Consider the following 25,360-nt stretch of genomic DNA (forward strand, 5'->3'; position numbering starts at 1 on the left):
TTCACCGCATGGTCGTGCCATCAGTAATCGCATTGCGAGAATCCGATTACTCTCGAAAAGAGGAATGCCGTGTGAAGTCGGCGAGAAAAGTGACGAGAGCCTTTCAATCAAGGGGTTCGTCGTATTTCGTGCTTCATGTAGCCCTTAGTTGGAGCTTGGCTGGATTGCATGCTACTCGACCAGTCGTGAATCGCGCGTCTGGTTACTCCCTCCGACACCTGGTCGTTGAACTTGGACGGGCTGGTGTTTCCGTTGAACGCATTTCCCCAAACCGTGAAGACAATAACTGTTGGTCGGCCGTGGAGGTCGACGTATCTGCCTGACGTCCGCCATTCGCCGGCCGCCGTCTCATCCGCGCCGTACCATTCGGAGAAGTAGGCTGTGAGTAGTAGACCGGACTGCGGTGCTACAGTGCTGCGGTACTTCGATACCCGGACGCAGCGTTCCAGTGGGCTCTGCGGTGGCCAGATTCATCCGCGTGAGCGTGCTGCGGCAAGGGTGGTAGGGGATTTCGATGCGCGGCGCAATTTTCGATTTTCAGGTGTCTTCCCAGACTTGGTCTGATGCTCCGTCTCTCCGCATGGAGGGGTGAATGTAACCATGCTGGCTTAGTCTGCTCAGACGCTGACACGTCGAGAAGCGCGACTCTAGCGTGCCTGGGACAGGCGTCTTGAAGTGCACGTCGAAGTCGAAGGTGAGCATCGAGATTCAGGGCCGCGGGCTGGGCTGTGTTTGATTTTTCGACCTTCGTCTAACCCAGGCGTCGATATGTGTTTCTCAAGACCGGCAGGGTCCTTGATGGTGACAATTATGTTCTCCCTCGATTTGCCAGGATGATACCCAGCACATCGAGGTCACTTCGCATCCTCTGCCGCCCATGGTTGTGGTCGCGACCGTGGACTTGACTCCGGGCCGTCTGTCAGAATATCGAGTAACTGTGTTTGATGACGATGGTAGTATTGTAGTGTAGCCAATGCCTTGCAGCGAATTGTGGAACGCGGCGGGCAGTCTGGTGTTTAGTTTGAAAGATTGAAGAATGTTCAGTTCAAAGACAGCTGGAGAGGAATGACGGGCCTGGTCTTGGAGGGCTCGAACATGGCTGCGAAGAAGGTACCTACCTTAGTGAGTGTATTGTTGTTGATCAAGGCACGGATGTATTCGCAGGAGCGGTTGACTGTGCTGCTGCGAGTTTTCGGGCATGGGACGGGAGCAGCCTCCCAAGTGCACCTGGTGGTGGTGATGATGAGGAAGGGGGTGTGGATGTCGATTGGGGGCGTCCCCTGTTCTCTTCTTTCCACTGACAGTTCTGGCCTGAGGTGTGACGGGAAGGAGCAGCTTGCAAGTGCCTGGACTGGTGGTACCTACTTAGGTAAGTGACGGGGAACGGGAAAGAGCACGCAGACATGTACCGGTACGGCTCTGGGGAGCATTTGCGGTACTGAAGGTAGGTAAGGTAGGTACTCCGTAGAAGCCCCCATCTCAAGCGGCCGTTTCCTGTCCCTGACTCGCTGATTATCCTTGTCATCCACGACCCGGGAAAGAATCCCCATTATTTTTGCTGGTGGAATCCCGCTTTTATTTACCATGGGCTTCCAGTGAAAGCTCCTTGTTGATGCTGCTAGATTCCTCTGCGACTTCTCAAAAGTCGGTTTTTGCGATCAGACGCCAGCAAGCTTGTTATTAGGTATTTGGCCTGGGTACCTGGAACTCGCCAAACCGCAGCACCAATACCAACCAGACCTAACAGACTCGTATGTACCCTAACCTCTGCGCCCGGTAGGTAGCTACGAATACATGCCCATGACCCAGGTAGCTCTTGCTGCCTGAGCCGGTTTCCAGAGGCATCACCCCAGATCATATCTTACTTACGAAGGTCTCAGAAGGCTAGAGGTACCTACACTAACTATTCGTACTCTGCGCTACCTACCTTACGTATCTACCTACCTACATCAAGAGACACCCACACCCACCTGACAGATTCCCTTTCGACACCTCTGACCTCACCTTTCCATCCGCGTCGATCACCGCGGGGCTGGCACTGTTCTTCCTGTTATTCTTCGATAAACGGTTCTCTTCCGTCTTCACCTCAGTTCGCTCTACCCGCCCTGTTCTACGAAGACATCCTCCGTCTGCCATAACACCGTCAACGAACCCCCCTGGTGTTTCTTCACCGTTCCCAATTTCCAACTTCCGCAGGGGACAAGAAAAAAAGACTTTTGCTGGCGGGCCTTCATTTTCTTCCCCAAACCCATTGCCAGCCTTTTTCCTTCTTCTCGAACAAGCAACTCTTGGGTCTCGATTCACTCCAGACTTCCACTACATTGGCGCGCCGACTCGTCTTCCCGCCATCCATCCATCCACCCATCCAATTCTTCCCCTCCACTTACTTCCACATACCAAATCTGCCCTTTCCAGGTCCCCGTCGTTCATGCGGCTGTAGACCGCCGAGCAGGCTCTGAAAGACGCAACACTCGCCGCTGTACGTATCCTCTCCAGTCTTCTTGTGTCAATGTACGGAGTACACACATCCCACCTGGATCTTGAAAGCCCCTCTCTGCTTGGCCCATCCCATGTCCCACACCTCAGAGCTCGGTCTCCTTTACCATGTCATCGAGATCCCTCTCGTATATTGCAGCCACCACGTTGGTATATCCACGCCAGACTCGCCGTATGCTTTCGTCCCTGACAACCGTCCGTTAACCTTCTCGACAGATCAGTCTTCCGTCCAGTACACCAAGGGACCTCGACTACTACCACTCTTCCGCCACCGCATCGCTTCCTGCTTCGCCAAACATTCCGAGATAAACTTGTCGCCCACGCATCGCCGTCTCAGTCTATCGTTCGCCGCGTGCCGCCTCTCAGACACGCTTCGTTATCCAGGGGGAAACTCCCAATGATTGTTGGCTGGACTTAGAGCAACAAGAAGTGCTTCGACTTCGAGCTAGGAAATCCGACCGACAACCAGATGGGAACGAATTGACCGACGACAAACGAGTAACAATACGCTGGCACTGAGGCGCTCCTTCATCAAGTTGAGCAGAGAATCGCTGTCGAGGAAATCCGAACACCTCCACAACCCGTCCGACGAGCAGACACGTCCGAAGTCCAAACCCTACCTCATCATGGCGCAAGAACTGGAAAGCATCTTCGCCGAGCTGGGCATTTCTCAGTACCTCGACGCATTTGTCGAACAGGGTTTTGATACTTGGGAGACCATATTAGATATCACCGAGTCCGATCTGTAAGTAGGCGGCCGACCGCGTCGCCTTGCAAACGTGACTGACATTAGTCTCAGGGATGCTCTGCAAGTCAAATTGGGCCATCGACGGGTAGGAACCCAACAACTGTGCGCTTGAAATAAGCATAATCTGACGGAGGAAACAGAAACTGCAAAGACGAATCGCTAATTCCAGAGGTCACGCTCCCGATGCATCGCTGGTCTCGCCGACGAGAGCAAGTGTAGAGGAGCCGAAGCCAGAGGCACAAAGACCAGAGATTCAACGACCTGAAAATAAGGACGGACCCGTTGTAACCAAGCGGAAGTACAGACGTCACCCGAAGGTTCGTATCGACACTCTTGTGATCATGTATAGTGGGTACTAACAATTTATCAGCCTGATGAAAACGCGCCAGAGCGTCCGCCTTCCGCCTACGTGTTATTCTCAAACAGTGAGTCCTAAAACTTTTGAAGACTCCGTTCTCAGTGTTAATTTGGTTTCAGAAATGCGTGACGAGTTGAAAGGTCGCAATTTGACCTTTACAGAAATCGCCAAGCTTGTGGGAGAGCATTGGCAAAACCTCTCTCCTGGGGAAAAGGAGCCATACGAGACATCCGCGTTAAAGGCCAAGGAAAAGTACAACCATGACTTGGCCGAATACAAGAAAACTGCCGAATTCAGGAAGTACACCGCGTACTTGGCTGATTTTAAGGCTAGACAAGCCAGCGCCAATCAAGGTAATGAAGGAAACGCCGTTTAATATTTTGAGACGGCACTGATGCGTACTTAGCAAAAGAGTCTTCCAAACGTCAGAAGCTTGACACGGGAGCAATTCGTCTGCAAAACGGTAGTGCGAGCGCGACGCCAGGAAGTTTAAGCAGTACAGGTAGTGGGAGTGAGAGTCAACCAGGGAGCGAACCACCCCCAAACAGGAAGCAGCGAGTTGGATCCGTGGTGTCTTTGCCCGAGTCGCAGTATTCGACAGCCGTGCCCACGCCCATATTGCAACATCACCAAGCCATCGACGAACCGGTGCACTCGCCTACCAGCACTCAATTCGACCGTGAAAGCCTTCAGTCGACAAGTCCACGCGCATCACACAGCAGAAGCCGACGCCCGACATGGACCGATATCCATCAGGTTCCTCCTGAGGCAGCTCCAACGCATCTACCCCCACTAGCGGATATTGGTGTACCGTTGAACGGGATTTCGAGATCACCGGAGGCAAACGGGTTCGGCGGTTATATTCCCCCAAGGCATCCGCAAGTGCCACCACCGTTGAAACACGAGTATTCGTCAGCAGGAAGCTCTGCGTCATCTGGCTCTCTCCCATCGTATCCCCAAACGCCGAACCTCAATCCGCCCAACAATCATCAACTTCCGATCCGCGACTTGCTTCAACAACCGGACACATTTGCGGCGGTATCGCGAAGTGCGCAAGACCCTAAAGCAGTATTCTCCCCTCAGCTTCAAGGTCCATACGGGGCTAGGAACGGTACTTTCAAACATCCTTAGCATAGCTTTCGGTAGAGGCTAATGAGGTTCCAAGGTTACCACTCGCCGCCGCAGCTGTTGCGGTACCAATCAAGCGCGTCCTCGTCGGGGGCCGAGGGTTCTCTCCCGTCATCGTCGCACGCATCTTCTCATGCATCTTCTCAAACCTCGCTAGGGGTTCAAGAGCGAACCGACTATTTTCCCGATAAGATGAGGGCTCTTATCCAGGCCAGCGAAATGGTAGGCCGCCGTCAATGAGCCGACACGTTTCGTGCAAGACGTCGCTCGAAGAATATGATCGTATTTTGTTATCTGAATCTGCCGCCTTGGGTTTTAAATTGAAATCGGACTCGGGGGGAAAATCGTCGGTGTGTTTTTGTGGATGGACGGCGGGCGTACTGAGCCGTCAAAGGGTCGGTCGATGTTGGTGTGTGTGAGTATCTGAAATACCCTCATGGTTTGGCATCTTGCTGGGCATTGTTTTCCGGGAGTCCTTTACGGCAGTGTGTTTACAAACACCGCCAATGGCGTTTTGGGTTCTGCAGACCTGGCATATTTTCTCTTTCTCGCCCAGTTGGGTTCATGAGTTGTGTGACACGACCAGACGATAGGGTTCATCTTGAAGGGTAGGAATGGGGTGGATATGGCATGACATTTGTGAAGCTCTCTAACAAACCAGAGGGGCCAAAACTTTTATATAAACCAGTTAACAGAGAGAATAAGTTCAATCAACAGGATATAGGGTATGACAGGACGAAATGGTATCAAGTAAGCACTTGCCGACTGATTTGTGAAGGGTGACTGGCCCAACGTGGTAGACTTACCTGAAGTGTATACAGAGAGATAAGATGACGTGAGGTGAACCAACAGACGAAGCGGACGAGACGACCTTTTTACTCATTTTTCATCCTTCACACGCAACAGCCAGCAAATGCCGACGCCCGTTGGGAAACCAGGTAATTAACCAAGGTCGGGTCGGGGTCCGGTCCCGTCTCTGTCTCTCCTGCATACCCTCAGAGCCTCCAACGTCATCATGTGCTCAAAATTTCGGGGTCCCTCACCCTCCTTGTCTTGTTTTTTCTTGCAAGTTGCCGGCCGCGCGCGCGCAGAGGCGGTAGACCGACCAACCAGCCTTGCATTTCGGACCCCACTACTCTTGTACCCCTGGCTTCAATCCCCGCCGATCACTAGACCCTGCTTGTTCGACCGTCATCAGGAGGATGGCCGAGTTTCGAGACGAAAATGTCGAGGTGCGTTGGGTGTTCAGGTGCGTGTAACGTCTTGGGAGCTGAAAAGGAAAACGGAAGATGGAAGAAGGGAATTGATTGCCTACCTGCCTTATTCTTGTCCGATGCGCACAGATGTTCAGATGATATCGCCTACTCGTCATCCTCATCTTCATCCACAAACCACCGCACTCATCAACCCAGGGGAGGCTACCCTTTTTGTTTCCCACGTGCGTTTCTTGTCAATCATACTCGTTCAAGGGACTCAAGCCCCCCTTCCCAACATGCCAGGTTCCTAATACGTCAGTTGCATCGACCAAAGCATGCAGAGCGACCTGGACCACGCGGGTTAGCGCGCAAGGCCCCCAGGCTAAGGCCGAGGCGGGATGACGCGATGCGATGCGTCCCGGAGCGTGTCATCCTTGGAAAAGCATGGCCAATTGCTCTGGTTCGTTCATCCTGACTATTTGGAGCTGGTGTGTGTGTGAGAGAGAGAGAGAGAGATGGTGGGTGTATGTATGTGTGGGTGGTCTTGGCTGAACTAGAGAAGCCGCGTGCGCCTCGCCTCTTCTTCGTCTCTTCTTCAGATGCTTCATCGGATGACATTGTCCCAGAATCCGCGCCTTGCTTTGATGGCATTAGTGTGCCTTTCCTTATGTCTACTACGCAGTAGTCCCGGGTCCAAGGTCTCGGGTAATTCTTGGACATTCGAGCTAGAGGTGAAGTAAGTGCCTAGTGCCACCCGTCATCCCTTCCCGCCTTCGCATGATAGGATGGACTTGCACCAAAGCGCATAGATGCAGACACGACACGGGACAAGCTTAATGCGATCAAAGGTTCAAGAAAATGGAACACCGTGTCAGGGCCGGTTTGGTTTTCTCATTCATTACATAAGACGTCACGCCCAGCAGGACTCCCGGCGCGGGTTTTGGGGTCCCCGAGCGAAAGCAAGGCCTAAGACAAATGGTTTCTTGATAGCCGCCGCCGCCGTCCCAGGTCATTCATTATTGAATCTCGGAAAAACAAAACAGGAAATCAAACATGTCGTCATTACAAGCAGGAGCAGCGCCAGAGGGGGCCGACCCGCCTCTTTTTAAACCTTCCGTCTTCTGCGAACTCGTCTTAATCGCCGCCTGCAGAGATCTCGGCCGTCCAGTCCTTGCGGATCATGAGCTCTGTGAGATCCGGCGTCTTCTCGACAACCAGGCCCTTCTCGTTGGCCAGGTGGAGCAGACTGATGAAGCAGAAACTTGTGGAGATGTCCTCCATCTGCGGCTTGTTGTAGACTGTCTGCAGGTTGTTCATAACGTCGGTGAACTTCAGGGTCGGGTCCTTTGAAGGGTCCTCGGGCGGGCTTGGTGTGGGAGTTGCCTGAGAGAGTATCAGTATCATGTCCGTCTTTCCATGATGGGTTTGTGTTTGACTTACGGTGGCTTCTGGCTCGAGACTCTCGAGACCCATGCCCTTCCAGATTTCTTCCTTTAGTCGCCTGACGTCCACTCTCTTGGCCACACGAGCATATTGCACGTAGTCTGGCCGGAGACGGCGAGTCTGGGTGACTAATGTGGTGCCAAAGGCGCCGGTCAAGGCGTTCGTGACTGCGTCGCTGCCGAGCAGAGCGGTCATACCTGCTGTCTCGGTAGCTCCCGGGTCGCCCTCGGCGCCGGGAGACAGGTGCTCGCGAGCATCGGCAAACTCATCATCCTCGTCCTCGAGACCGCCAGCGAAGGGAAGGGCATCGTCTTGGAAGAAGTTCGCGTCGTAATCTCCCTGGGGCAGTGCCGTTTCCTCCTCGGTGCCGTGCATCGGCTCCTTCTGCTGCGCCCAGAATGCCTCGTCCATCTCGCCCGCTGGAACGTCCATGTCTTGACCTCCATTGCCGAAGGCGCCTCCCTTGTTGCCAAGGACGCGTCTCCTGCTGAGACGAGCCTTGGGCTTGAGGAACAGGTTGAGGAGTGACTTGGAGCTGAAGTGCTTGTCGTCCGGCAGCAGATTCCGCGATTTCGAGATCCAATCCTTTTTGGGCATGGAGATGGCTGAGTTGCTTGAGGCTTTCGTGTACAGGACATCGGCCAAGGTCTGGTCGAGAGGCGCAGCAAAGTCAATTTCGAAGGGCTCCTTTTCCTTGCGCTGCCGAGCAGGGGCCGCGGGCTTGTTGATGTCCTTGATCTTTCTGATTCTCCAGTGTTCGGCGCTGCTCCAGTTCTTCTGCAGAGCGTGATCAAAGTACCCAAGGATATCCTCGTGCATCTTGTCGGCGGTTTGCGCATGGCTCATGGAAATGACAAAGTCGCCGTTATCCTGGTCAAGCATCTCGACATCGCCGCCTTCGCCATTATCGTTGCCAAGGCCGGCATCGTAGACCCGCATTTGCGGTTCGAGAGCTGCTTCCTTGGCCCAAGCCTCACCACCCTCGCCGAATGCGACATCGCCGCCGATATCGAAGCCGCCGAGGCCAAGGTCGTCATCGTCGAAACCTGCAGCGTTGTCGCCGTCGATAAACATGCCGGAGTTATCGCCAAGCGGATCAGCGGTCTTCTCCTTTTCGCCTCTCCAGTCTTCCGGTGCCCTTAGGAAAGGGATGTCCATAGAGCCGGAGGGATTGCCGAGATCGAACGTCTTCAAAGACGGGCAAACGTCCAGCTCATCGACGATGGTCACATCGGGGAAGAATTTCGCACCGAGGGCACCCAGATCGATTTCAACGTCTTCGGTCTGTTCGGGCTCGGGTTCGGGCTCGTCCACCATGGAAGGCTCAGGAGTTCCGTCTTCCTCATCCTCCGCGGTGTCCTTCTTTCTTGTCTTTGAGGTCTTCGCATCGCCAACATCGTCACTGCTGTCGAAGACGATGCGTCCTTGAGAGTCGATCATAAGGTGATTCAGGAGCAAGCCCTTTGCGCCACCCTCATCGAAGTCTGCGGATGTCTTTTTGAACAAGGGGTCGACGGCGAATTCGAGCTCGAACTTCTTGAGTTGGAGAGAGGAGAAGTTTGGTGCGAGAGTCGCTTCTGAGGATCGTTGAGTCTGTTTATGTTAGGGTCATTTTAAGACCGTAAAGCTCTGGGGCGCATACCTTTCGCTTCGACTTCTTCCTCACGTTGCCGTCTTCGTCGACCTCTTCCTCGCTCTCTTCGCCCTCGGCATCATCGCCATCACGGTCCTTCTTCTTGCTGTTATTGTCTGCGAGACCACTAAGAAGCTTGCCGGTCTCTGTTGCGACACTGTCGACTCTGCTGGTGTAGATCTTGACACAGCCATCCAGCGTGCAACTGGCCTTTTGGAAGTTGACGCCATCACCCTCCTTGAGAAGAGACATGTCGTGGAAGTAGTCAATCAGGGCAAAGTTCCAGGAGTTGTTTGCATTGATCTTGTTATCAGTGGCCATCTTCATCCACTCCTCGAAGTTAGCGAGAATCGGGACTCGCTTCATGGGCGTAACAGTGCTTCCGCTAACAACGATATCTTCGTCGTCGTCATCTTCGGCGTGGCGACCGCGGCTGTGTCGAGCGCCGGGTGTCTTGGGTCTGGAACCTCCGGGGGAATTCTCGAGATCTTCTAAGCTTGAGCTCTGCCTCTTCTTGCGCAGCGGTGTCGCGGCAGCAGCTTTCAGTTCGTTCTTCTGTCGCTCTTGCAGCGCATGGCGGGATTGCGCTCGTCGTGCCTTCTCTTCCACATCGTCGTTGAGGGGGATTCTGGGCATTGTTTAGTTTCGTTGCTATGCAAAACATCGGTGAGTCGCCGGCGTCGCAAACATACTTGACAGGAGAATTCTTGAAGGGTGAGGTGTTCATGGACCCGGAGGTCGCTCTGACGCTTCCAGCGCGGGGTACCTGAGCCACTCGAGGCATCTTGTGTTGTTTGCGCTGAGGTTGTCGTCAGGATTTGTTAGTCGGAATTGCTGCGTTTGCGATATGTGTCGGTGCCGGTGCCGGGTGCCCTGTGCCAGTGTTTACTTTCCCCACCGGGACACGCCCCAAGCGACGACGCGAAACAACAATAAAGAGTTTTCTGCCTAAATTGTTAGGTGTCAATTTTACCCTTTTCGGGCCGGACAAGGCGGGGAGCTGAATCACCCCCCAAAAAAGCAGGTACGTTCCGTCGTCCCAACTCCTTATCGATGTGATCAACACGTGACGCAATCATGTCAGTGCCCAGCCCGGATTGGAACCCCTCTCTTACACTTGCCGTTGCAATGCTCCCCCCTCTCTTAAAGTTGCCGCTTCAATCACGCATAGCCACGTTGGAGGGGATTTTCCACGCAAGTCCTCGGCTCGATCAGGGCAGCAGCTTGTGGTCTTGGCCAAGAAACTTGCGACACAACCGTTTCCTAAAGGCGTTGGGCAGGTTTTCCCGGGCTGCCTCCCGCTGTCTCCATGAATCGTACATCAAGACTGAAAAGCGCATGTATTTCGCGGCTCAGTTCGCATCGCTAGTAGCCTTCTTTACTGTACCTTACCGCGACTCGAGACACCCGACCCCGTTCCTCCTCGTGCAGCGGAACGAGCGGCATCACCAAGCACTCGCACGCGACAAGGCTCTTGCCATGGCTTCGACTGAGCCAATTATATCCCGCATTTGACGTCAGCATGCCAACGACCTCCAAGATTAGAGGGAGCGGGCTACGCTTGCGGCCATTCTATGCCACCGTTTTCCTGCTCACCTTGCTGGCTACATGGTCTTACTTTACCAAGGCTACGGAACGCCGTTTCGCCCCGCAGCATGCCGGTCCCGATGCCTCGTCTCCGCTCCTCAAGAGAACCGAGTTGACGGAATGCCGGGATGTCCACCTGGCCGACGATCAGTGTGCCTTTGTGAAGGCTCACTGCGCCGATGATGAGGCCGGCCTCTTATCGTATCTCACCCTCTACTACTGCGACCTTGCTAAAGCCCATACGGTGGCTTTCATTATCTTGGTCTGTTGGCTTGGCCTACTCTTCACCACCATTGGCATCGCCGCGAGCGACTTCTTCAGCGTCAACCTGAACACCATATCCACCATCCTGGGCCTCAGCGAGAGTTTGGCTGGCGTTACCTTCCTCGCCTTTGGAAATGGGTCCCCGGATGTCTTCAGCACCTTTGCGGCCATGGGCTCCAATAGTGCCAGCATGGCGGTTGGGGAACTCATCGGCGCCGCAAGCTTCATTACCGCCGTGGTCGCCGGATCCATGGCCTTGGTTCGCGAGTTTAAAGTGGGGAGAAAGACGTACGTTCGAGACTTGTGCTTCTTCATCGTCGCCGTCTGCTTCACCATGGTGTTCCTGGCAGATGGGCACCTCCATCTATGGGAATGCATAACGATGGTCTGCTACTACATCTTCTACGTGGTCACCGTTGTCACATGGCACTGGTATTCGACAAGGCGGAGCCAGCGGCGGGTCCGGGAAGCAGCCGCACGAGGCCATGTCTACGGAGCTGTGGGGCATCCCAACGATGAGCTGGCCCCGGAGCCATACCGGGATGATCCCGACGACGAGGATCGTCGAGTCACCTCGGCTTCCGCCTCCAACGCTGGAGATCTCAGTGCCTTGGAGGCTGGACCAAGAATCGAAGTCGATGACCAAGACGAAGCCGAAGATGAGGGCGAAGACAGCGACCACGGGAGACATGTGGTGGCTGAGATGGCAAGCAACATGCGCATTCTCCGTCCTCGAGGTCGAAGACGCAACACCCTCACGCCTATCCGTCCCAGTTTGGTTGGTGCCCTCGAGTTTCGATCAGCCCTGGCGCAACTGCAAAGGGAGAGCAACTTGAGGCTTCGGCCAATGCATGGGCGAGCATTCTCGGTCAACAATATCAGGACGAATAGCGAGTCGAATACCGCAATGGGTCCGCCATCTGACTCTGGGCGATACACTATTAGTGGCGGCGAAGGCTTTGGCGGGAGTAGGAATCGAGCCATGTCTTCCGGAGACGTTCCTGGGTCATTAATCAATAGCCGCAACGTCAGCCGTGATCACTCCCCTTGGCGTTTCCCTCCTCAGGGCGTGTATGCGAATCCCATCCAACAAGTCAAGGCAGAAGAGGCTCGGAAACGGAGCCCGTCCCCAGCCTACAAGATTGGCGGCAACCTCGCCCCCCCTCCCATCGACTCGGCACCACATCGGCAGGACACTGGAGGCAGCGAGCCCCTCGACCCTCGTCCCTTCGGCCAGCTCTCGCTACAAATCCCAACAAGCAGACGTACGAGCGTCAGCGACAGGTCTTCACCAGCATCACCTTTTCCCGGCTACACGGAGTCTCCCATGATGTTGACGCCAGCGGCCCAACCTGACCCGCCCGAGTTCATCATGCCTCCAGGCCTAGCTCGAATGGAAGTTCCCTTTGCACCATACGAGATGGCCGACCCCAAGCCTGTGAGATGGTGGCCGTATGCCATCCTCCCTCCTCCCCACATCTTCTGGAGAACGTTATTCCCCACACTTTTGGGTTGGCAACAAAAAAGCTACTGGGACAGGTTTGTCAGTACGATATCAGTGCCCAGCATTTTGTTGCTGGTGCTCACTCTTCCGGTTGTCGAGAGCGAGAGTCCAGATGACTTGTCGGATGAGACCATGGTAGACCCACTGACGGATACCAATGTCGACGGCTCCGTAACGTTACCAGAGGGCGAACCCATCGAGCAAGAGTCGGAATGGCAGCGCTTCAGACGGGCTACGTTAACGCACTCTCGTATGCCCTCTATGGAGCGAACTTACTCACCCAAGGGCTCTCCAGCGTTGATCGCCATCGATGACCCCAGCGGCGCACGCGTCGCTACCGAAGCGCCCACCAGTCATCCACAACCTACGAAGCCAGCAGCGCCATTGCCATCAGAGAGCAGTATTGCCGTTGACGACTCGGGCCAATGGAACAGATGGCTGGTGGCCATTCAGATATTTACCGGCCCGCTGTTTGCTGTGGTCATTCTTTGGGCGAACATGATGGACGACTTCGCGCACCCGTACAGGGTCCTCGTTCGATTCATCCTCTACACTCTTCTGGGATCCGCCATTCTGCTTGGCATCTTACTTATGACGACGAACCCAGACAAGAGACCCAAGTTCCACTTCTTGCTGTGTTTCATGGGATTTATCATTGCCATCGCTTGGATTTCTACCATTGCTGGCGAGGTCGTCGGTGTTTTGAAGGCATTTGGTGTCATTTTGGGAATCTCAGAAGCTCTCCTTGGATTGACCATTTTCGCGGCGGGTAACAGTGTGGGCGACCTGATTGCCGACATCACTGTTGCCCGGCTTGGCTACCCTGTCATGGCATTGTAAGTTGCAACGTAGCTGATACGTCCTCATCGCGTGCTAACACCCGATCAGATCCGCTTGCTTCGGCGGTCCCATGCTCAACATTCTCTTGGGCATCGGCATTGGTGGCGTCTATATGATGGTACAGGCCGCCAACCATCGACACAAGAAACACCCCGACAAACCCTTCAAGTATCACTCCTATCAGATCCAGATCGGAGGCACCTTGATGATATCAGCCATTACGCTGTTAGTCACACTGCTGGGTCTCCTGATTATCGTCCCGATGAACAAGTGGGTGATGTCACGGAAGATCGGCTGGGGACTGATTGCCATCTGGACGGTCAGCACCATCGTCAACGTCGTCATCGAGGTTACGGGGGTATGGACTGACGTGTCCTACTCCTTCGTCGTTTAATTCTTTTTCTTTCCGAGCACATACTCACAGACTGTACCAGTATTCGACCAGTATATTATTACACACACAAATGAGTATACCCTGCATAGCGTGCGATGAGCAACAAACAACATGGCGTGTTTTTCCTATTCTATGGTTGCGAAACAGTCTCTTCCGAGTTCAGACCGAGCAGGTCACGGGGAAATATACATCTACACATATACACTTAGTAGTTCATAAAACATATTACAAGTTCACCCAAACCTTGACAACAAACACTCGTAACGTTGCCATCGGTTATCTTTTCTCGCCATTGGTCGCAGTCGCAATTCCGCGACTGACGAAGACGCGTCTCATTTAGCGAAACCCTCGATCCAACGACGTTCCTGGAGCTCCTGCCAGGCACGGTCCCACGTATCACCATCCGATGTGTACCCCATCCTCCCTCGCACGGAGGCATACGCAGCTCCTGCTTCGTCAAACGGGAGGCAACTGCTAACGACCGCGAAATCGCGTGGTTCGAATTGGACGAACGGTGATCTTGCCCCTTTGCCAAGCCAGGGCTTCATCCGTAGTGACGCGCTTTTCAGCTGGCCGTACGTGCTCTCCTTTGCCAAGGATTCATCCGTTATGTCGTTTTGTTTCTTGTCAGCTTCTTGTGATGCCAAGAAAGCGGGAAGGACGCACGTCACTCAGGCGCCTAAGTGTGTTCGGCGTCGTTCGTGGGAGGCCGCCTTGTCGGGTGCTCACATGGTCGAAAATGGCCGACCAGGAACGGAACCGAGGATTGGGAACCGGAATTTTGAGTATAAAACGACGCTGCCAGACTCGGAGAAATCGTGAATCTGTCTCTCATCTCGAATCATCTCAGACATCACATCTTCACTTACTTTGCAGAACACTTTTTCTTCACAGACTCTGACCATTTCCCGCTCGACAAAATGACCAACATGAACTTCGGCAAATTCACGGACGTCGCCAAGCAACTCTCCGGTCAAAAGGACGCCTCCAAGGACAACCAGAAGGAGGGGGCCTCGTCCCAGACTTCTGACCAACAGGGATGGGACAAGGTCGGCGATGACGCCAAGAAGGCCTTCGCCAACTACCAGGCCGGCCAGGCCCAGGGCAAGGACCCCAACTACACGGAGATCGGGGGCGTCGCACAGGCGGCGTTCTCGGCGTACAACCGCGGCAGCGGTGCTGAGGGAGCCGTCGGCGACGGGCAGGACAAGGAGGACATCGGGAAGAAGGTTGTTGCCGGCCTCGACTCCGCCACCGGGACCGGCGAGGAGGGCCTGAAGACGGACGACGAGGTCAAGCTCTCGCAGGGCGAGGAGGGCACCCAGACGCTCGAGAAGCTACAGGGTTTGGGAGGGGAGGCGGAGACGGAGGGCGAGGGCGGGTTGTACGGGGAGAGCAAGCGGACGACGAGGAGTCAGGGGCTGAAGGGGGAGACGACTTTTTCGGCGGGGTATCCTGAGTTGCAAACGTCTGCCGATGTGCAGAGTTCAGCAGAGATCAAGAGGCGGCTTAGGGAGGCGAGAGGTATGTGGTGCCCTTCCCATCATCGGAATCGACGCGTTGAAGACGTATTACTTACACCGGGTTAGAGCGAGACAGCAAAATCGACTCTACCGGTGAGACGCAGAAGGACACCGATTGCCTCGGTAAGCCCTCGGTAAGAAATCCTTCACGTCTAATTCGAGACTCGCACTAACTTGTCAATCTCAGGACTGTTCTTCGGGTTGCGACAAGACGAACAGCCGGGAGGAGTGAGTCGCTCAGTGAATAGAGGAGAGAAGGGGGAAAAGAGAGACAAAACTGCAGTCGAATTGTTTCGTTTTCGTAGGGCACCAACCAATACAGTCATTACCGATATCTGTCTTAATGGCCGCTCCATAATGTCTCAGTGAAGGTCGTGAGAGCATCCCGGAAGACACACCCAATCGCCGACCCGGAGCCGCGCACGATCCCACCGCCGGCCCCCGGGCCCCTCATCCCTGTCCCCGGGGCCCGCAGGGGTGGCTCACTTCGGCGCAGCGAGCACCCTGGCGTCCTGCAATCATCCACCGTAAAAATGGTGTTGCCCTGCGGTAAACAGCGGCCGCTAACAAGAAGGCTTACAAGTTCGAGGGGTCTTCAGGACACGATTGTCTTGTTGTATTGAACACGTTCCTGGCTCTTTCGTTTCTTATTACCCAGATGCATAGCTACAGAACGGGATAAACACGAACATCGTCATCGAAGCACTGCCACCCGGATTGCGTAGACAGGTTTCAGACAAGGCTCTCCAGCTCATCTCATTTCAATGCCAATCTCGTGTTTTGCTGGGCCAAGGTAGGTAATGAAGCTACCCCGCGAGTCTGTCCAGCGCCAAAGACAGGACAGATCATCATCAAAGGTGAACAACTGTGATCTGTCAACTTCCAGATGCTTTGATTGATCACCAAATGCTGAACTGAGTGAACAGCTTTGCTCCAAGTCTTTGGGAATATAAATCATACAAACACCTGCCTCCATTGAACTCAATTGAAAGCCTTTGATTCTTTGACTCCAAATCTCCAATCACATTCACCACCCAACTGGCAGCGTCCAGACCCTTGAACCCACCCATCCACCCCCTGCCCCGCCATCTCAAAGCAACCCCGCGCCCCCAACTCAACTGCCACATCCCGAAAGGAAGCTCCTCCAAACCGGTCCCTCCTCCGCCTCCACGACTTTCTTCCTCTGACCGCTTCCCTTCTTTTTTTCTACTTTGACGCAGGAAACCCTTGCGACAGATAGCTACGAACGCTCCATACGCCAATTCACCTCACAAACCACATACCGACCGTCACAATGGCCACCTACCCCCCTCTCGAGGACCGTCCTCTCAAGAACACCATCTGCCTCTTCGACGTCGACGAGACCCTCACTCCCGCCCGTCGCGTACGTCCTCCTCCTCCTCCTACAACCTTTTCCCAGACCTCCAAAACACCCACACAGCCGAGATCCCCAATCCCAAGCTAACACCTTTTCTTCTCTCTCCAGCATGCCACCCCTGAGATGCTCGACCTCCTCGCCCGCCTGCGCCAGAAGTGCGCCGTCGGCTACGTCGGCGGCTCCGACTTCTCCAAGCAGCAGGAGCAGCTCGGCGACGCCTCGACGCCCGTCACCACCCTCTTCGACTACTGCTTCTCCGAGAACGGCCTGACGGCCTTCAAGCTGGGCCAGCCGCTGCCCTCCAACAGCTTCATCGAGTACATCGGCGAGGCCAACTATAAGGAGCTCGTCCGCTTCGCCCTCCACCACATCGCCGACCTCGACATCCCCGTCAAGCGCGGCACCTTCGTCGAGTTCCGCAACGGCATGGTCAACATCTCCCCCGTCGGCCGCAACGCCTCCAACGACGAGCGCAAGGCCTTCAACGAGTACGACGACGTCCACCACGTCCGCCGCGACTTCGTCGCCAAGATGCGCGAGAAGTTCGGCCACCTCGGCCTAACCTTCTCCATCGGCGGCATGATCTCCTTCGACGTCTTCCCCACCGGCTGGGACAAGACCTACTGCCTGCGCCACCTCGAGAGCGAGGCCAAGAAGGAGGGCGGCATCACCTACGACACCATCCACTTCTTCGGCGACAAGACGAGCGAGGGCGGCAACGACTACGAGATCTACACCGACGAGCGCACCATCGGACACGCCGTCAACGGCCCCGAGGAGACCATGCGCATCGTCAAGGAGCTTTTCGATTTGTGAAGCGAGGGTGCGGGCTTTGAAAATTGGATGGGACTACATGATTTGAACGGGCGCGCGCGGGCCGTTAAAAAGGGGCGATGATACCAAGACCCAGCCGGTTTTGTAGATGGGATTGCGGCAATTTCTTCTACTTGATTTTAGACGAGCACAAAACATCAACACGAACACTCATGAGCAGATGCTACGGAGCTAACATGTGAAACTTGAAATGTGTAAATTGGGGATATGGATAGTAAATGTGTGATGTCGTCAGGTCGTCAAGCACTCGCTTTATGTCTTGTCGTATCTTCAAGTCGCCTGAAATGGTGTGAAATATTAAAAATATTCAAGAAGACCCCCTTCCCAGACCCCTCCTCTACCGACCAAACTCCAGATGAGGCACAATCACCGGGCCGTACTTCGTCGGCGCCGTGAAAGCGCCGTCACCCTGAACCACAAAGTCCACCGCGAGACTCAGCTTCGTCAGACCCTGTCCGTTTGCTGTGTTGGCGGGGTGCTGCTGGCCAGGGATGGCATCGGGGTCGTAGGCGACCACGGCCACGTAGTTTCTGCGACCCATGAGCTTCTTGAGCTCACGCGCCGACCCGCTGGCGTCCGTGTGGAAGATTTCCATCATGTCCTCCTTGGTATCCGAGACCTCATGGTTCGACTTGTGGCCGTTCTGGGGCACGTAGAGGCTCTTGTTGTTGTGGAGCAGTTTCAGGATGTAGTTGCTAGCTGGCTGCGCGACGATGGGAGACGTGATGATTTGGTACATAGTCTTGTGGTCACTTGGGTGCGTAGGATCATGGACCAGACCAGCTCCGGCACAGTTGACATCTAGATTCGAGTTAGCGACGAATATTAAAGATAGGAAGACTGAGTGAGCTCACCTCCGGACATGAACGTCATACGGATACCCTTCTGCTGCGCGATGCCCTGGAGAGTCCGAATGAGGTATGTTCTCTCCAGATCCTTGGAATCGTGTGTCCACATGTCCTTGAGGACTTCGGCAAGGTCAATCTCTCCGAACTGGTTCAAAACGTTGCCCATAAGGCCAGACTTTCCGACGGCCTTCTTCACCTGAGTGAAACCCTGTGCCACCACCTCCTTGCCGCCGACAACGCCGGCCACTGAGCTGGTGACCTTGCCGAGCAGGTTGTATGACATGTTGACCGCCTTCTTACCAGTAGTAACGGCAGTGGCCAAGCTCTCGACTGCTTCGAGGCGAGGGTAGACGAGAGGGACTGAAACCATCCAGATGCAGTGCTGGACGCTGGGAGGCAGTGTTGCGACCTTGGGGAAGAGACCCTGGTAGGTCGGGCCGGCCATGACTCTACTCTGGTTTCTCTCGGATCGGCAGTCGGGTCCAACAACCACAACGGCAGGGCCAAGGTACTTCACAAAGTGCCAGCCCTGGCCGGTGATCGTGAAAAGGTCTGTGTCATTGCTGACATTGCGAAGGATCTCCACAGTCGTGTGGTGCTGGAAGAGCAAGTACATTTCGATGGCTATACGGCCAACATTCTTGAACATTTGAGAGCCCTGCATGTACTCAGGGTATGAACCAAAGCCGTCAAAACTGCAAGAGTCAGCACTGAAAACACAGCATTCGGACATACACAACTTACATATCATGGTCGTCGACCTGCAAGATGTGTGGGATTTGAGCAAACGCTTCTCTCAGGTAAGGTTGGTCAAAGTGGCTGGTGTAGTAGTGGAAGTAAGCATGCGAGACGTCCTCTTCGTGCCGAGCAGTCCACTGTGCATTTTTCCTGTTGTCCCTGCCGCTCATTGCCAGCCATTGCTTCAGCAAGGGCACTTCTTTCCATAACCTGTCGCCGTAAATCTGGTCGCCGAGGCCGAGTTGGACGTGGAACCCTCCGCAGTCGACGTTTTTCTGCAATACATCTTTCCACATGAAGCCCACGCCTCCGAGCTTTGATCTCTCGTTCTGGGACGTGGACGCAGCGAAATCATTGTTGGAGTGGGCAATAAATCTCCAGCCGTTCTCATGGCGACCAGCAACGACGAATTCATATCTGGTACATCCCAGGTGAGACGTGACCGCGTATGTCCACCTCTCAGTGCCATTCTCGCTCATAGGTAGCTCAATATCATACTTGTAAAACGTCCAGCGCTGGTGAGTGAAGATATTGTGCGGCACCAACTGTCGCGGGTTGGGAGACAAGTCGGCGCTCAAGTGCAGGTGAATAGTCGGGGGCTGAGGCGCATCAGTCACGATCATGATACTGCCCAGCCATGAACCCTTCTCCATGTCCATATTGCAGTACCGCAGGTACGGGCCAAAATACACGCCGTTGGTGGGCTGGATCTTGTACATATCGACGCCAGCACTCGGAGGCGGCCCAGAGAAGCCGGCCGTGGTAGGAGTCTGAGAAACGGCAACGCTCATGATGCTCTCGGCATAACCGGGAGTAGACGGGGGGAACATCGGAGATCCCATACTTTGCTTGCCGAACATCGTGGGAGATGCGAGAGGGTTGCCGTAAGTCGACGCAGTAGGTGACAGGGGAGCTTGCTCATGATGAATCGGGTTGGGGCCCTTAGGAAACTCCCACTGCGTGGCCTGGGAGGCCAGATGAATGTAGTAATACTGTCCAGAGTTCTGGTCGAGATGCGCAATCCAGCCCTCAGGCAACGGAGGCGGAGAGGATGGCCCGGCATTTTGAAAGCTAGCAGGAGCTTGAGCAGTCTGCGTGACCGGAGTTGCCGCAGGTTGTGCTTGTGGCTGCGCCTGTTGCGCAGGTCCTGGAGAACCATTCTGCTGCTCTGGTCGGGGATCGTTGGCGAAGGCCGGGTGACCTTGTAAAGCTGGTGAAGCGAGTCCTGCTGCAGCAGGGCCAGCTGTCGCGGGCTTCTTTGGGGGTGATTGTGCGACGGCCGTAGCCACTGAGGGCTGCGAGTCTGCTCTCTGCTGAGCTGGACGTTGCTTCTCGGCGGGGTAGGACGAGTTGCCTCCGGGGTTGACGCTGGAGTAAGCTGGGGGAGGCTCGTTCATATCCATTCGCTGGAAGTCTTGCTCCAAGACGCTCACTTGCAGAGCAGGCTGGTCACCTTGGTTTACGGGCTGTTGAGGCGGAGGACTGAACGTGGGCTGAGTAGGACTTGCTACGGGGTTCATCCCCTGGTACACAGTTGGAGGTCCATGAGGTTGATTCTCTGGGTTCTCTGTAGGTGTCCAAGGTCGAGCTGGCGGCGGTGCCCCGCCATACTGCGCGAGCCTTTGAGACGCAGCAGAGCTCTGAGCTTGCTGCGCTTGAAGGCTAGTCAATGTCGCCGTGCCCGAGATACCGGAAGCAGCGTAACGAGCCTCAATACCACCACCAGGGATCACGCCCGGTTCCACGATTGGGGTTTCCGGAGGAGGTGGAGATCCTCGGCTGGCACGTGTTGTTGAGGTGGAAGCAGTAGACGCGAACCTATTCACATTACTTTGGCCAGGCATATCGAGATGCTCAGAGCTGTGGGTTTGAGGCTGCGGAGGTGGTCTCTGGACGTGGCTCTGAGCGGGAGGCGTGGAGCTTGCTGATCCTCCAGGAGGAGGATAATACGGCTTCTTGGTGTAAGAGGGGTAGTTCGTTGTTGCGGCGACCGGGCGCTGAGGCTGAGGCTGGCTCAAAGGCTTTGCAAAGAGGTTGCCCTCCTCGCCGGAAGGGCTCGTAGGAGACGTGGCTCCCAGAGGTCTCGGGCCGGCGCCGCGACGTTCAGCAAGGGTCGGACTCTTGGTCTCAACAGGGCTGGTAGCGTTTATACGCGGAGTGGTATCATTGTAGTCGGAGCCAAAACGCTTCGGGGCAGTAATCGCAGGCTTGCTTGGTTTGCTAGGTCGGAGGTCTTCTTCGTCGGGGTAAGGAAGAGGAGCGGCGGAGCTTGAGGCGCCCGGAGGCAGAGGAAAGGTCGGTTTCGAGGTGAAGGACGAGGGGGTGCCGGATGCCGACGGAGGAGCGGGGTACTTGAATCGGTCGGTCGAGGACGACGGCTTGGGGCTCTGAGGCTTGAATATCCTCAGAGGCTCGACAGTCGGGCTGTCGCAGTCCTCCTCAGAAGGCTTGTTCAGAAACAACTCTGCGTCAGGGACGCCGCGACTGCGCTCCATGGCGATGGGTCGGATCTAGACAGACCAGTATCTAGAACGACTTGCGCAGGTACGCGACAGGCTTGGTGCAGTCCGAGTATGCGAATGACGCACGGCGAAAGCTCAAGTCTGCAGGTCAGGGGGAAAAGTTATTTATAGGAGCTATGAAAGCTGGCCGATTGTTGTGTCTGCCGTTGGCTATGGTGCTCTGAGAGGATCGCAGCAGCAGATGGGGGGTTGGTGGGGTTCGAGTCTCACGGGGGAGGTCGCAGAAATGGCCGGCCGCTCGATATGTCCCGATAAATGGTCGAAACAAATGCGATGCGGCACAGAAACGACTGAAGAGTATGTTGGATCTCAAAGCGAAAGAGAGAAGAGAAGAATCGCAGAGTAGACGGAAGGGCGATCTTGAAAAAGAGTAAAACTTGCCAGATAGGACGACAGGAGTCCAGGTTAGGTAGGTAGGGTTTGGGTGCGGCGGGAAGCATTGGGCAAAGTGCAAGTCAAGCGGCATGGGATGGGATGGAACGGGGATCTGGGGGCTTCGTTCTGTCTGCAGCGGCAGCGGCAGCGAAAGCGAAGGAGGGGAAAACGTCCCCTCCCGTCACCACCTGCCTACCTACTGCGTACACACACCTCACATTCACGGCGCCTGCACGGGAGGCCTGGCCGAACTGGCATGGCATTTGCAGGGAATGACCCATCTGGGCCGTTGGCCGTTGGAGACAGCTGCCCGGATGGGAGAGCACAACCGGTTTGCTCAAAGGTGATTCGAGGTCGAGGAGGGCGGCATCAGGAGCCAAAGAGCCTGAAGCACCACAACTATGGAGCCATGCATGGTGGCATCTTGCCTTAACCAAGCTTCGTGATTGGTTGCAAGTCGTGGGCGCTTACCTTGGAGACCGGGCAGCAGCAAATGGCATCTTCACCTTGAAGTTGCAAGCGCCTGCCCATGAAAGCGCATTGCTTGGCTTGAGCCTCCAACAGAGCCTAGAGCATGCCAGAGGTGCCACTCGACTTCGTAATGCGCGCACAGCGAGATGAGAGATGGATTTGTTGAAATTGGGGATGCTGTATCTCTATCCGGTATCCGGTGAGTCGACGGTGCGCCGAAAAAGGGGGAACACCAAGGAGGTGTCCACTCGTCTGCGTCTCTTGGAATGTGAACCATCACTCGATGGAAGCGCCAGCAGAAAATCAATGCAGCATGTGGCACAGAGGGGTGAATGCTTCATAAGTATTTCGTGGGCGAGAGCAATATCTTGCACACTGGAAGACAGCCTGAATGTTGGCGGATAAGTTGGGAAAATCGAAGAAAAATGCCCGAAGAGGATCCGAAGCACAGACGAACGGGACTGGCCGAAAGCTGGTCAAAGCTCCCTCGGTGAATTACCTAATCACACTTAAAATGGCCCAAGCTTCCAGCGTCGTGGACTTCGCCCCCGACGAGACGAAATGTTACTGGCCAACGTCGGACTTGTTGGTTCTCGTCACTTCATAATTCATATGATTCTCCGCTTCGGTATATTGATTGAGAAACTCGGACTTCGTTGCAACGCCATCCCGGCAACTTATCCCGAAAACGACTCATTCTCAGGGGCATTCGAAGCATTTGACTCATACTTCAAGCCTTACGACAAAGTCCACGCACCCAGCTAGACCGACCGCGTAGTGAGGCCTCAACCTGGCGTGCGCGTCCTTTTCCCCGTCGGTGGCGAGCCGCCAGAATGTCACTGTGGCACATGCGCTTCAGCTGCCCCTCAGCGGTGCCGCACTCCGGGACCGAGCAAGCCACATCCCCCACAGCGATGTCCTTGCAACTTTCGGCCCCGAACATTGGCCTTTCCCTAGTCTGAACTTCACATCTGTTCCCGCAGGGACGCGGACTGCGTAATACCTTGAAGACCCGAAACAATGACAACAGGCAAGCAGCACGACGCGGCCTCGACGTCTAGGATGTTCCCTAGAGTCATTGCGGCGCCGTCTCAACTCGGTCTCCGAACGCCACGGTGATTTCCCATGTGGCAGTAGGCCTTTGTGTAGGTCGGAGCTCGGTGAGCATGTCTCCCGCCCTCCGGCTCCGACCAATGGGCTGATCCCCCTCCTCGGGACGCGTGGCGATATCGTGCCTCAATGTACACCATTCGAAACCTTTCTGCTCCCTTCGACAAGGGAATTGCTGGTGTAGTGTACGTACGTCTGACTGGTTCAAGTTGGCGTCGCAAGTGCTTTTGCCTTCTATTATGCCGATATCAGATGGAGGTTTACGCATGCTTCTGCCTCCTAGTAAACCACCGAACGCAATATATAAGATGACTTCCGCCTCGATATGAAGTTTGATTTAATTCCCCATCCACAGCTACACTAGCTTTACGATACTTACACCTCACCCACACTCACCAACAAACCTAACCAATCCGAAAATACCAAGCAAAAGCAACAGCAATCATGTCTTGGGCAGGGCCAAACGGCAACAACAATCCCTTTTCCCGTCCAGGCGGCCCCCAGCCGTTCTGGAACTGGGTTCACTCTCTCGACCCTAACTTCCGCGCCGGAGCAGGTGTCGACCACTCCGCCGGCCCCTGGGCCAACGGCTTCCCCTTCCACGGCGCCGAATTCACCTTTGGCGGTCCCGCCTGGGGAGCCTACGGCGGATGGGGCGAGCCCAGACGCGGAGGACCCGGTGGCCATCGCCGCGGTGGTGGTCGCTGCGGCAGCCGCGGCCATCACGGCCGACACGATCACCGCCACAGCGGTAACGAAGGCGAGGAGACGGCCGAGGACATTATGCGCGACGTCGAGGACGTCGAGATCACCGATAAGGAGAAGGACGACTCTCCCGATACCATGCGCGATAGCCCCGAGGAGGGTGCTCCCGAGCCCGGCAACCCTCACGGCCCAGGCCGTCGCGGTCGCGGGCGCTTCGGCCGCGGCGACCCCTGGCGCCACAGCAGACACCACCACGGACACCGGGGCCCACACCCGCCTCCGCCACCCCCACCTCCGTTCGGCGCCGGTCCGCCTCCGCCTCCACCCTACGGCGGTCAGGGTCCCCCGCCCCCGCCTCCTCCCGGCTTCGACTTCAGCAGCTTCCTGAGCCAATTCGCCAACCACCCTCTCGCCCAGAACATCCGCGACTGGGCATCCCGCTTCGAGGGCCCCGGCGGTGCCCGCGGCGGCGGTCCGGACTTCGGCGCCACCAACAACGACGACTCCTCCTTCACCCCGCCCGTCGACATCTTCGTCACGGAGAAGTCCTACGTCTTGCACTTTGCTCTTCCCGGAGCCAAGAAGGAGGACATCGGTGTCGACTGGGACGCCGACAAGGGCGAGCTCCGCGTCGCGGGCGTCGTCTACCGCCCCGGCGACGAGGACTTCCTCGCCAGCATGGCCTCGAGCGAGCGCAGGGTCGGCATGTTCACCCGCTCCGTGCCTCTGCCGCCCGCGGGCTCGGAGAGGGAGGACATCGACGCTCTCTCCATCACCGCCAAGATGGAGGACGGTGTGCTCATCGTCATCGTCCCCAAGCTTGAGAAGGAGTGGACTGAGATCCACAAGGTCGATATCGAGTAGACCGTCTATTGAAAGACAAACTCGGGATTTTTTTGGTGTGGAACGGTTTCATTGTGTTCTGAAATAATAGGGTTATATCATGAAGGATTTTGAATTTTGGATATTTTGTTTTTAGTAGTTTCGAACTAGGTAGTTATCAATAACCGTTTCATACCACACATTCTGCAATGAGAACAATGCCCGAGGTGAAGTTTGTGATGATGAAAAACGCTGCCTTTGCATTCCTTGTTTAATAGCTTGAAGTCAACTTGCCCAGCTACCCGACAGCACACCCCTCAGCTTGGGTTTAGTTTGCAGTGAAAGTGAAGGTAACCACAGACTGACCGGGGTACGTACCCAAAGCCTCTACTGCAGTGAAGATGCAGCATCTGACCAGGGTACTTGCCTCTCTCGGTATCACC

General features: G+C 55.4%; 7 protein-coding genes across 7 annotated transcripts; 5 read left to right on the forward strand and 2 right to left on the reverse strand.

The window, feature by feature from the left end:
- Positions 1-3,122: 3,122 nt before the first annotated feature.
- On the forward strand, positions 3,123-3,978 carry CkaCkLH20_03488 (hmg box protein; the record flags this gene model as incomplete). The annotated part of the gene is made up of 5 exons (XM_038886207.1): positions 3,123-3,241; positions 3,296-3,329; positions 3,385-3,561; positions 3,615-3,669; positions 3,722-3,978. The coding sequence occupies 5 exons, from the start codon at positions 3,123-3,125 to the stop codon at positions 3,976-3,978; spliced, it is 642 nt and encodes a 213-aa protein (XP_038748716.1).
- A 3,082-nt stretch (positions 3,979-7,060) lies between these two features.
- Positions 7,061-9,786, reverse strand: CkaCkLH20_03489 (condensin complex component cnd2; the record flags this gene model as incomplete). The annotated part of the gene is made up of 4 exons (XM_038886208.1): positions 7,061-7,309; positions 7,367-8,962; positions 9,012-9,630; positions 9,695-9,786. 4 exons carry the CDS (start codon positions 9,784-9,786, stop codon positions 7,061-7,063), a joined length of 2,556 nt encoding a protein of 851 aa, XP_038748717.1.
- Positions 9,787-10,524: 738 nt separating this feature from the next.
- Positions 10,525-13,591, forward strand: CkaCkLH20_03490 (sodium/calcium exchanger protein; the record flags this gene model as incomplete). The annotated part of the gene is made up of 2 exons (XM_038886209.1): positions 10,525-13,193; positions 13,246-13,591. The coding sequence occupies 2 exons, from the start codon at positions 10,525-10,527 to the stop codon at positions 13,589-13,591; spliced, it is 3,015 nt and encodes a 1,004-aa protein (XP_038748718.1).
- A 920-nt stretch (positions 13,592-14,511) lies between these two features.
- CkaCkLH20_03491 (uncharacterized protein) lies at positions 14,512-15,346 on the forward strand (the record flags this gene model as incomplete). Its single annotated transcript, XM_038886210.1, has 3 exons — positions 14,512-15,115; positions 15,181-15,248; positions 15,302-15,346. The coding sequence occupies 3 exons, from the start codon at positions 14,512-14,514 to the stop codon at positions 15,344-15,346; spliced, it is 717 nt and encodes a 238-aa protein (XP_038748719.1).
- A 1,062-nt stretch (positions 15,347-16,408) lies between these two features.
- On the forward strand, positions 16,409-17,308 carry CkaCkLH20_03492 (uncharacterized protein; the record flags this gene model as incomplete). The annotated part of the gene is made up of 2 exons (XM_038886211.1): positions 16,409-16,498; positions 16,601-17,308. 2 exons carry the CDS (start codon positions 16,409-16,411, stop codon positions 17,306-17,308), a joined length of 798 nt encoding a protein of 265 aa, XP_038748720.1.
- Positions 17,309-17,663: 355 nt separating this feature from the next.
- Positions 17,664-21,407, reverse strand: CkaCkLH20_03493 (uncharacterized protein; the record flags this gene model as incomplete). Its single annotated transcript, XM_038886212.1, has 3 exons — positions 17,664-18,127; positions 18,181-18,869; positions 18,919-21,407. 3 exons carry the CDS (start codon positions 21,405-21,407, stop codon positions 17,664-17,666), a joined length of 3,642 nt encoding a protein of 1,213 aa, XP_038748721.1.
- A 2,427-nt stretch (positions 21,408-23,834) lies between these two features.
- On the forward strand, positions 23,835-24,959 carry CkaCkLH20_03494 (uncharacterized protein; the record flags this gene model as incomplete). The annotated part of the gene is made up of 1 exon (XM_038886213.1): positions 23,835-24,959. The coding sequence occupies one exon, from the start codon at positions 23,835-23,837 to the stop codon at positions 24,957-24,959; it is 1,125 nt and encodes a 374-aa protein (XP_038748722.1).
- Positions 24,960-25,360: the final 401 nt, after the last annotated feature.

This window comes from Colletotrichum karsti (assembly GCF_011947395.1).
Source record: "Colletotrichum karsti strain CkLH20 chromosome Unknown Scaffold8, whole genome shotgun sequence".
Lineage (NCBI taxonomy): Eukaryota > Fungi > Ascomycota > Sordariomycetes > Glomerellales > Glomerellaceae > Colletotrichum > Colletotrichum karsti.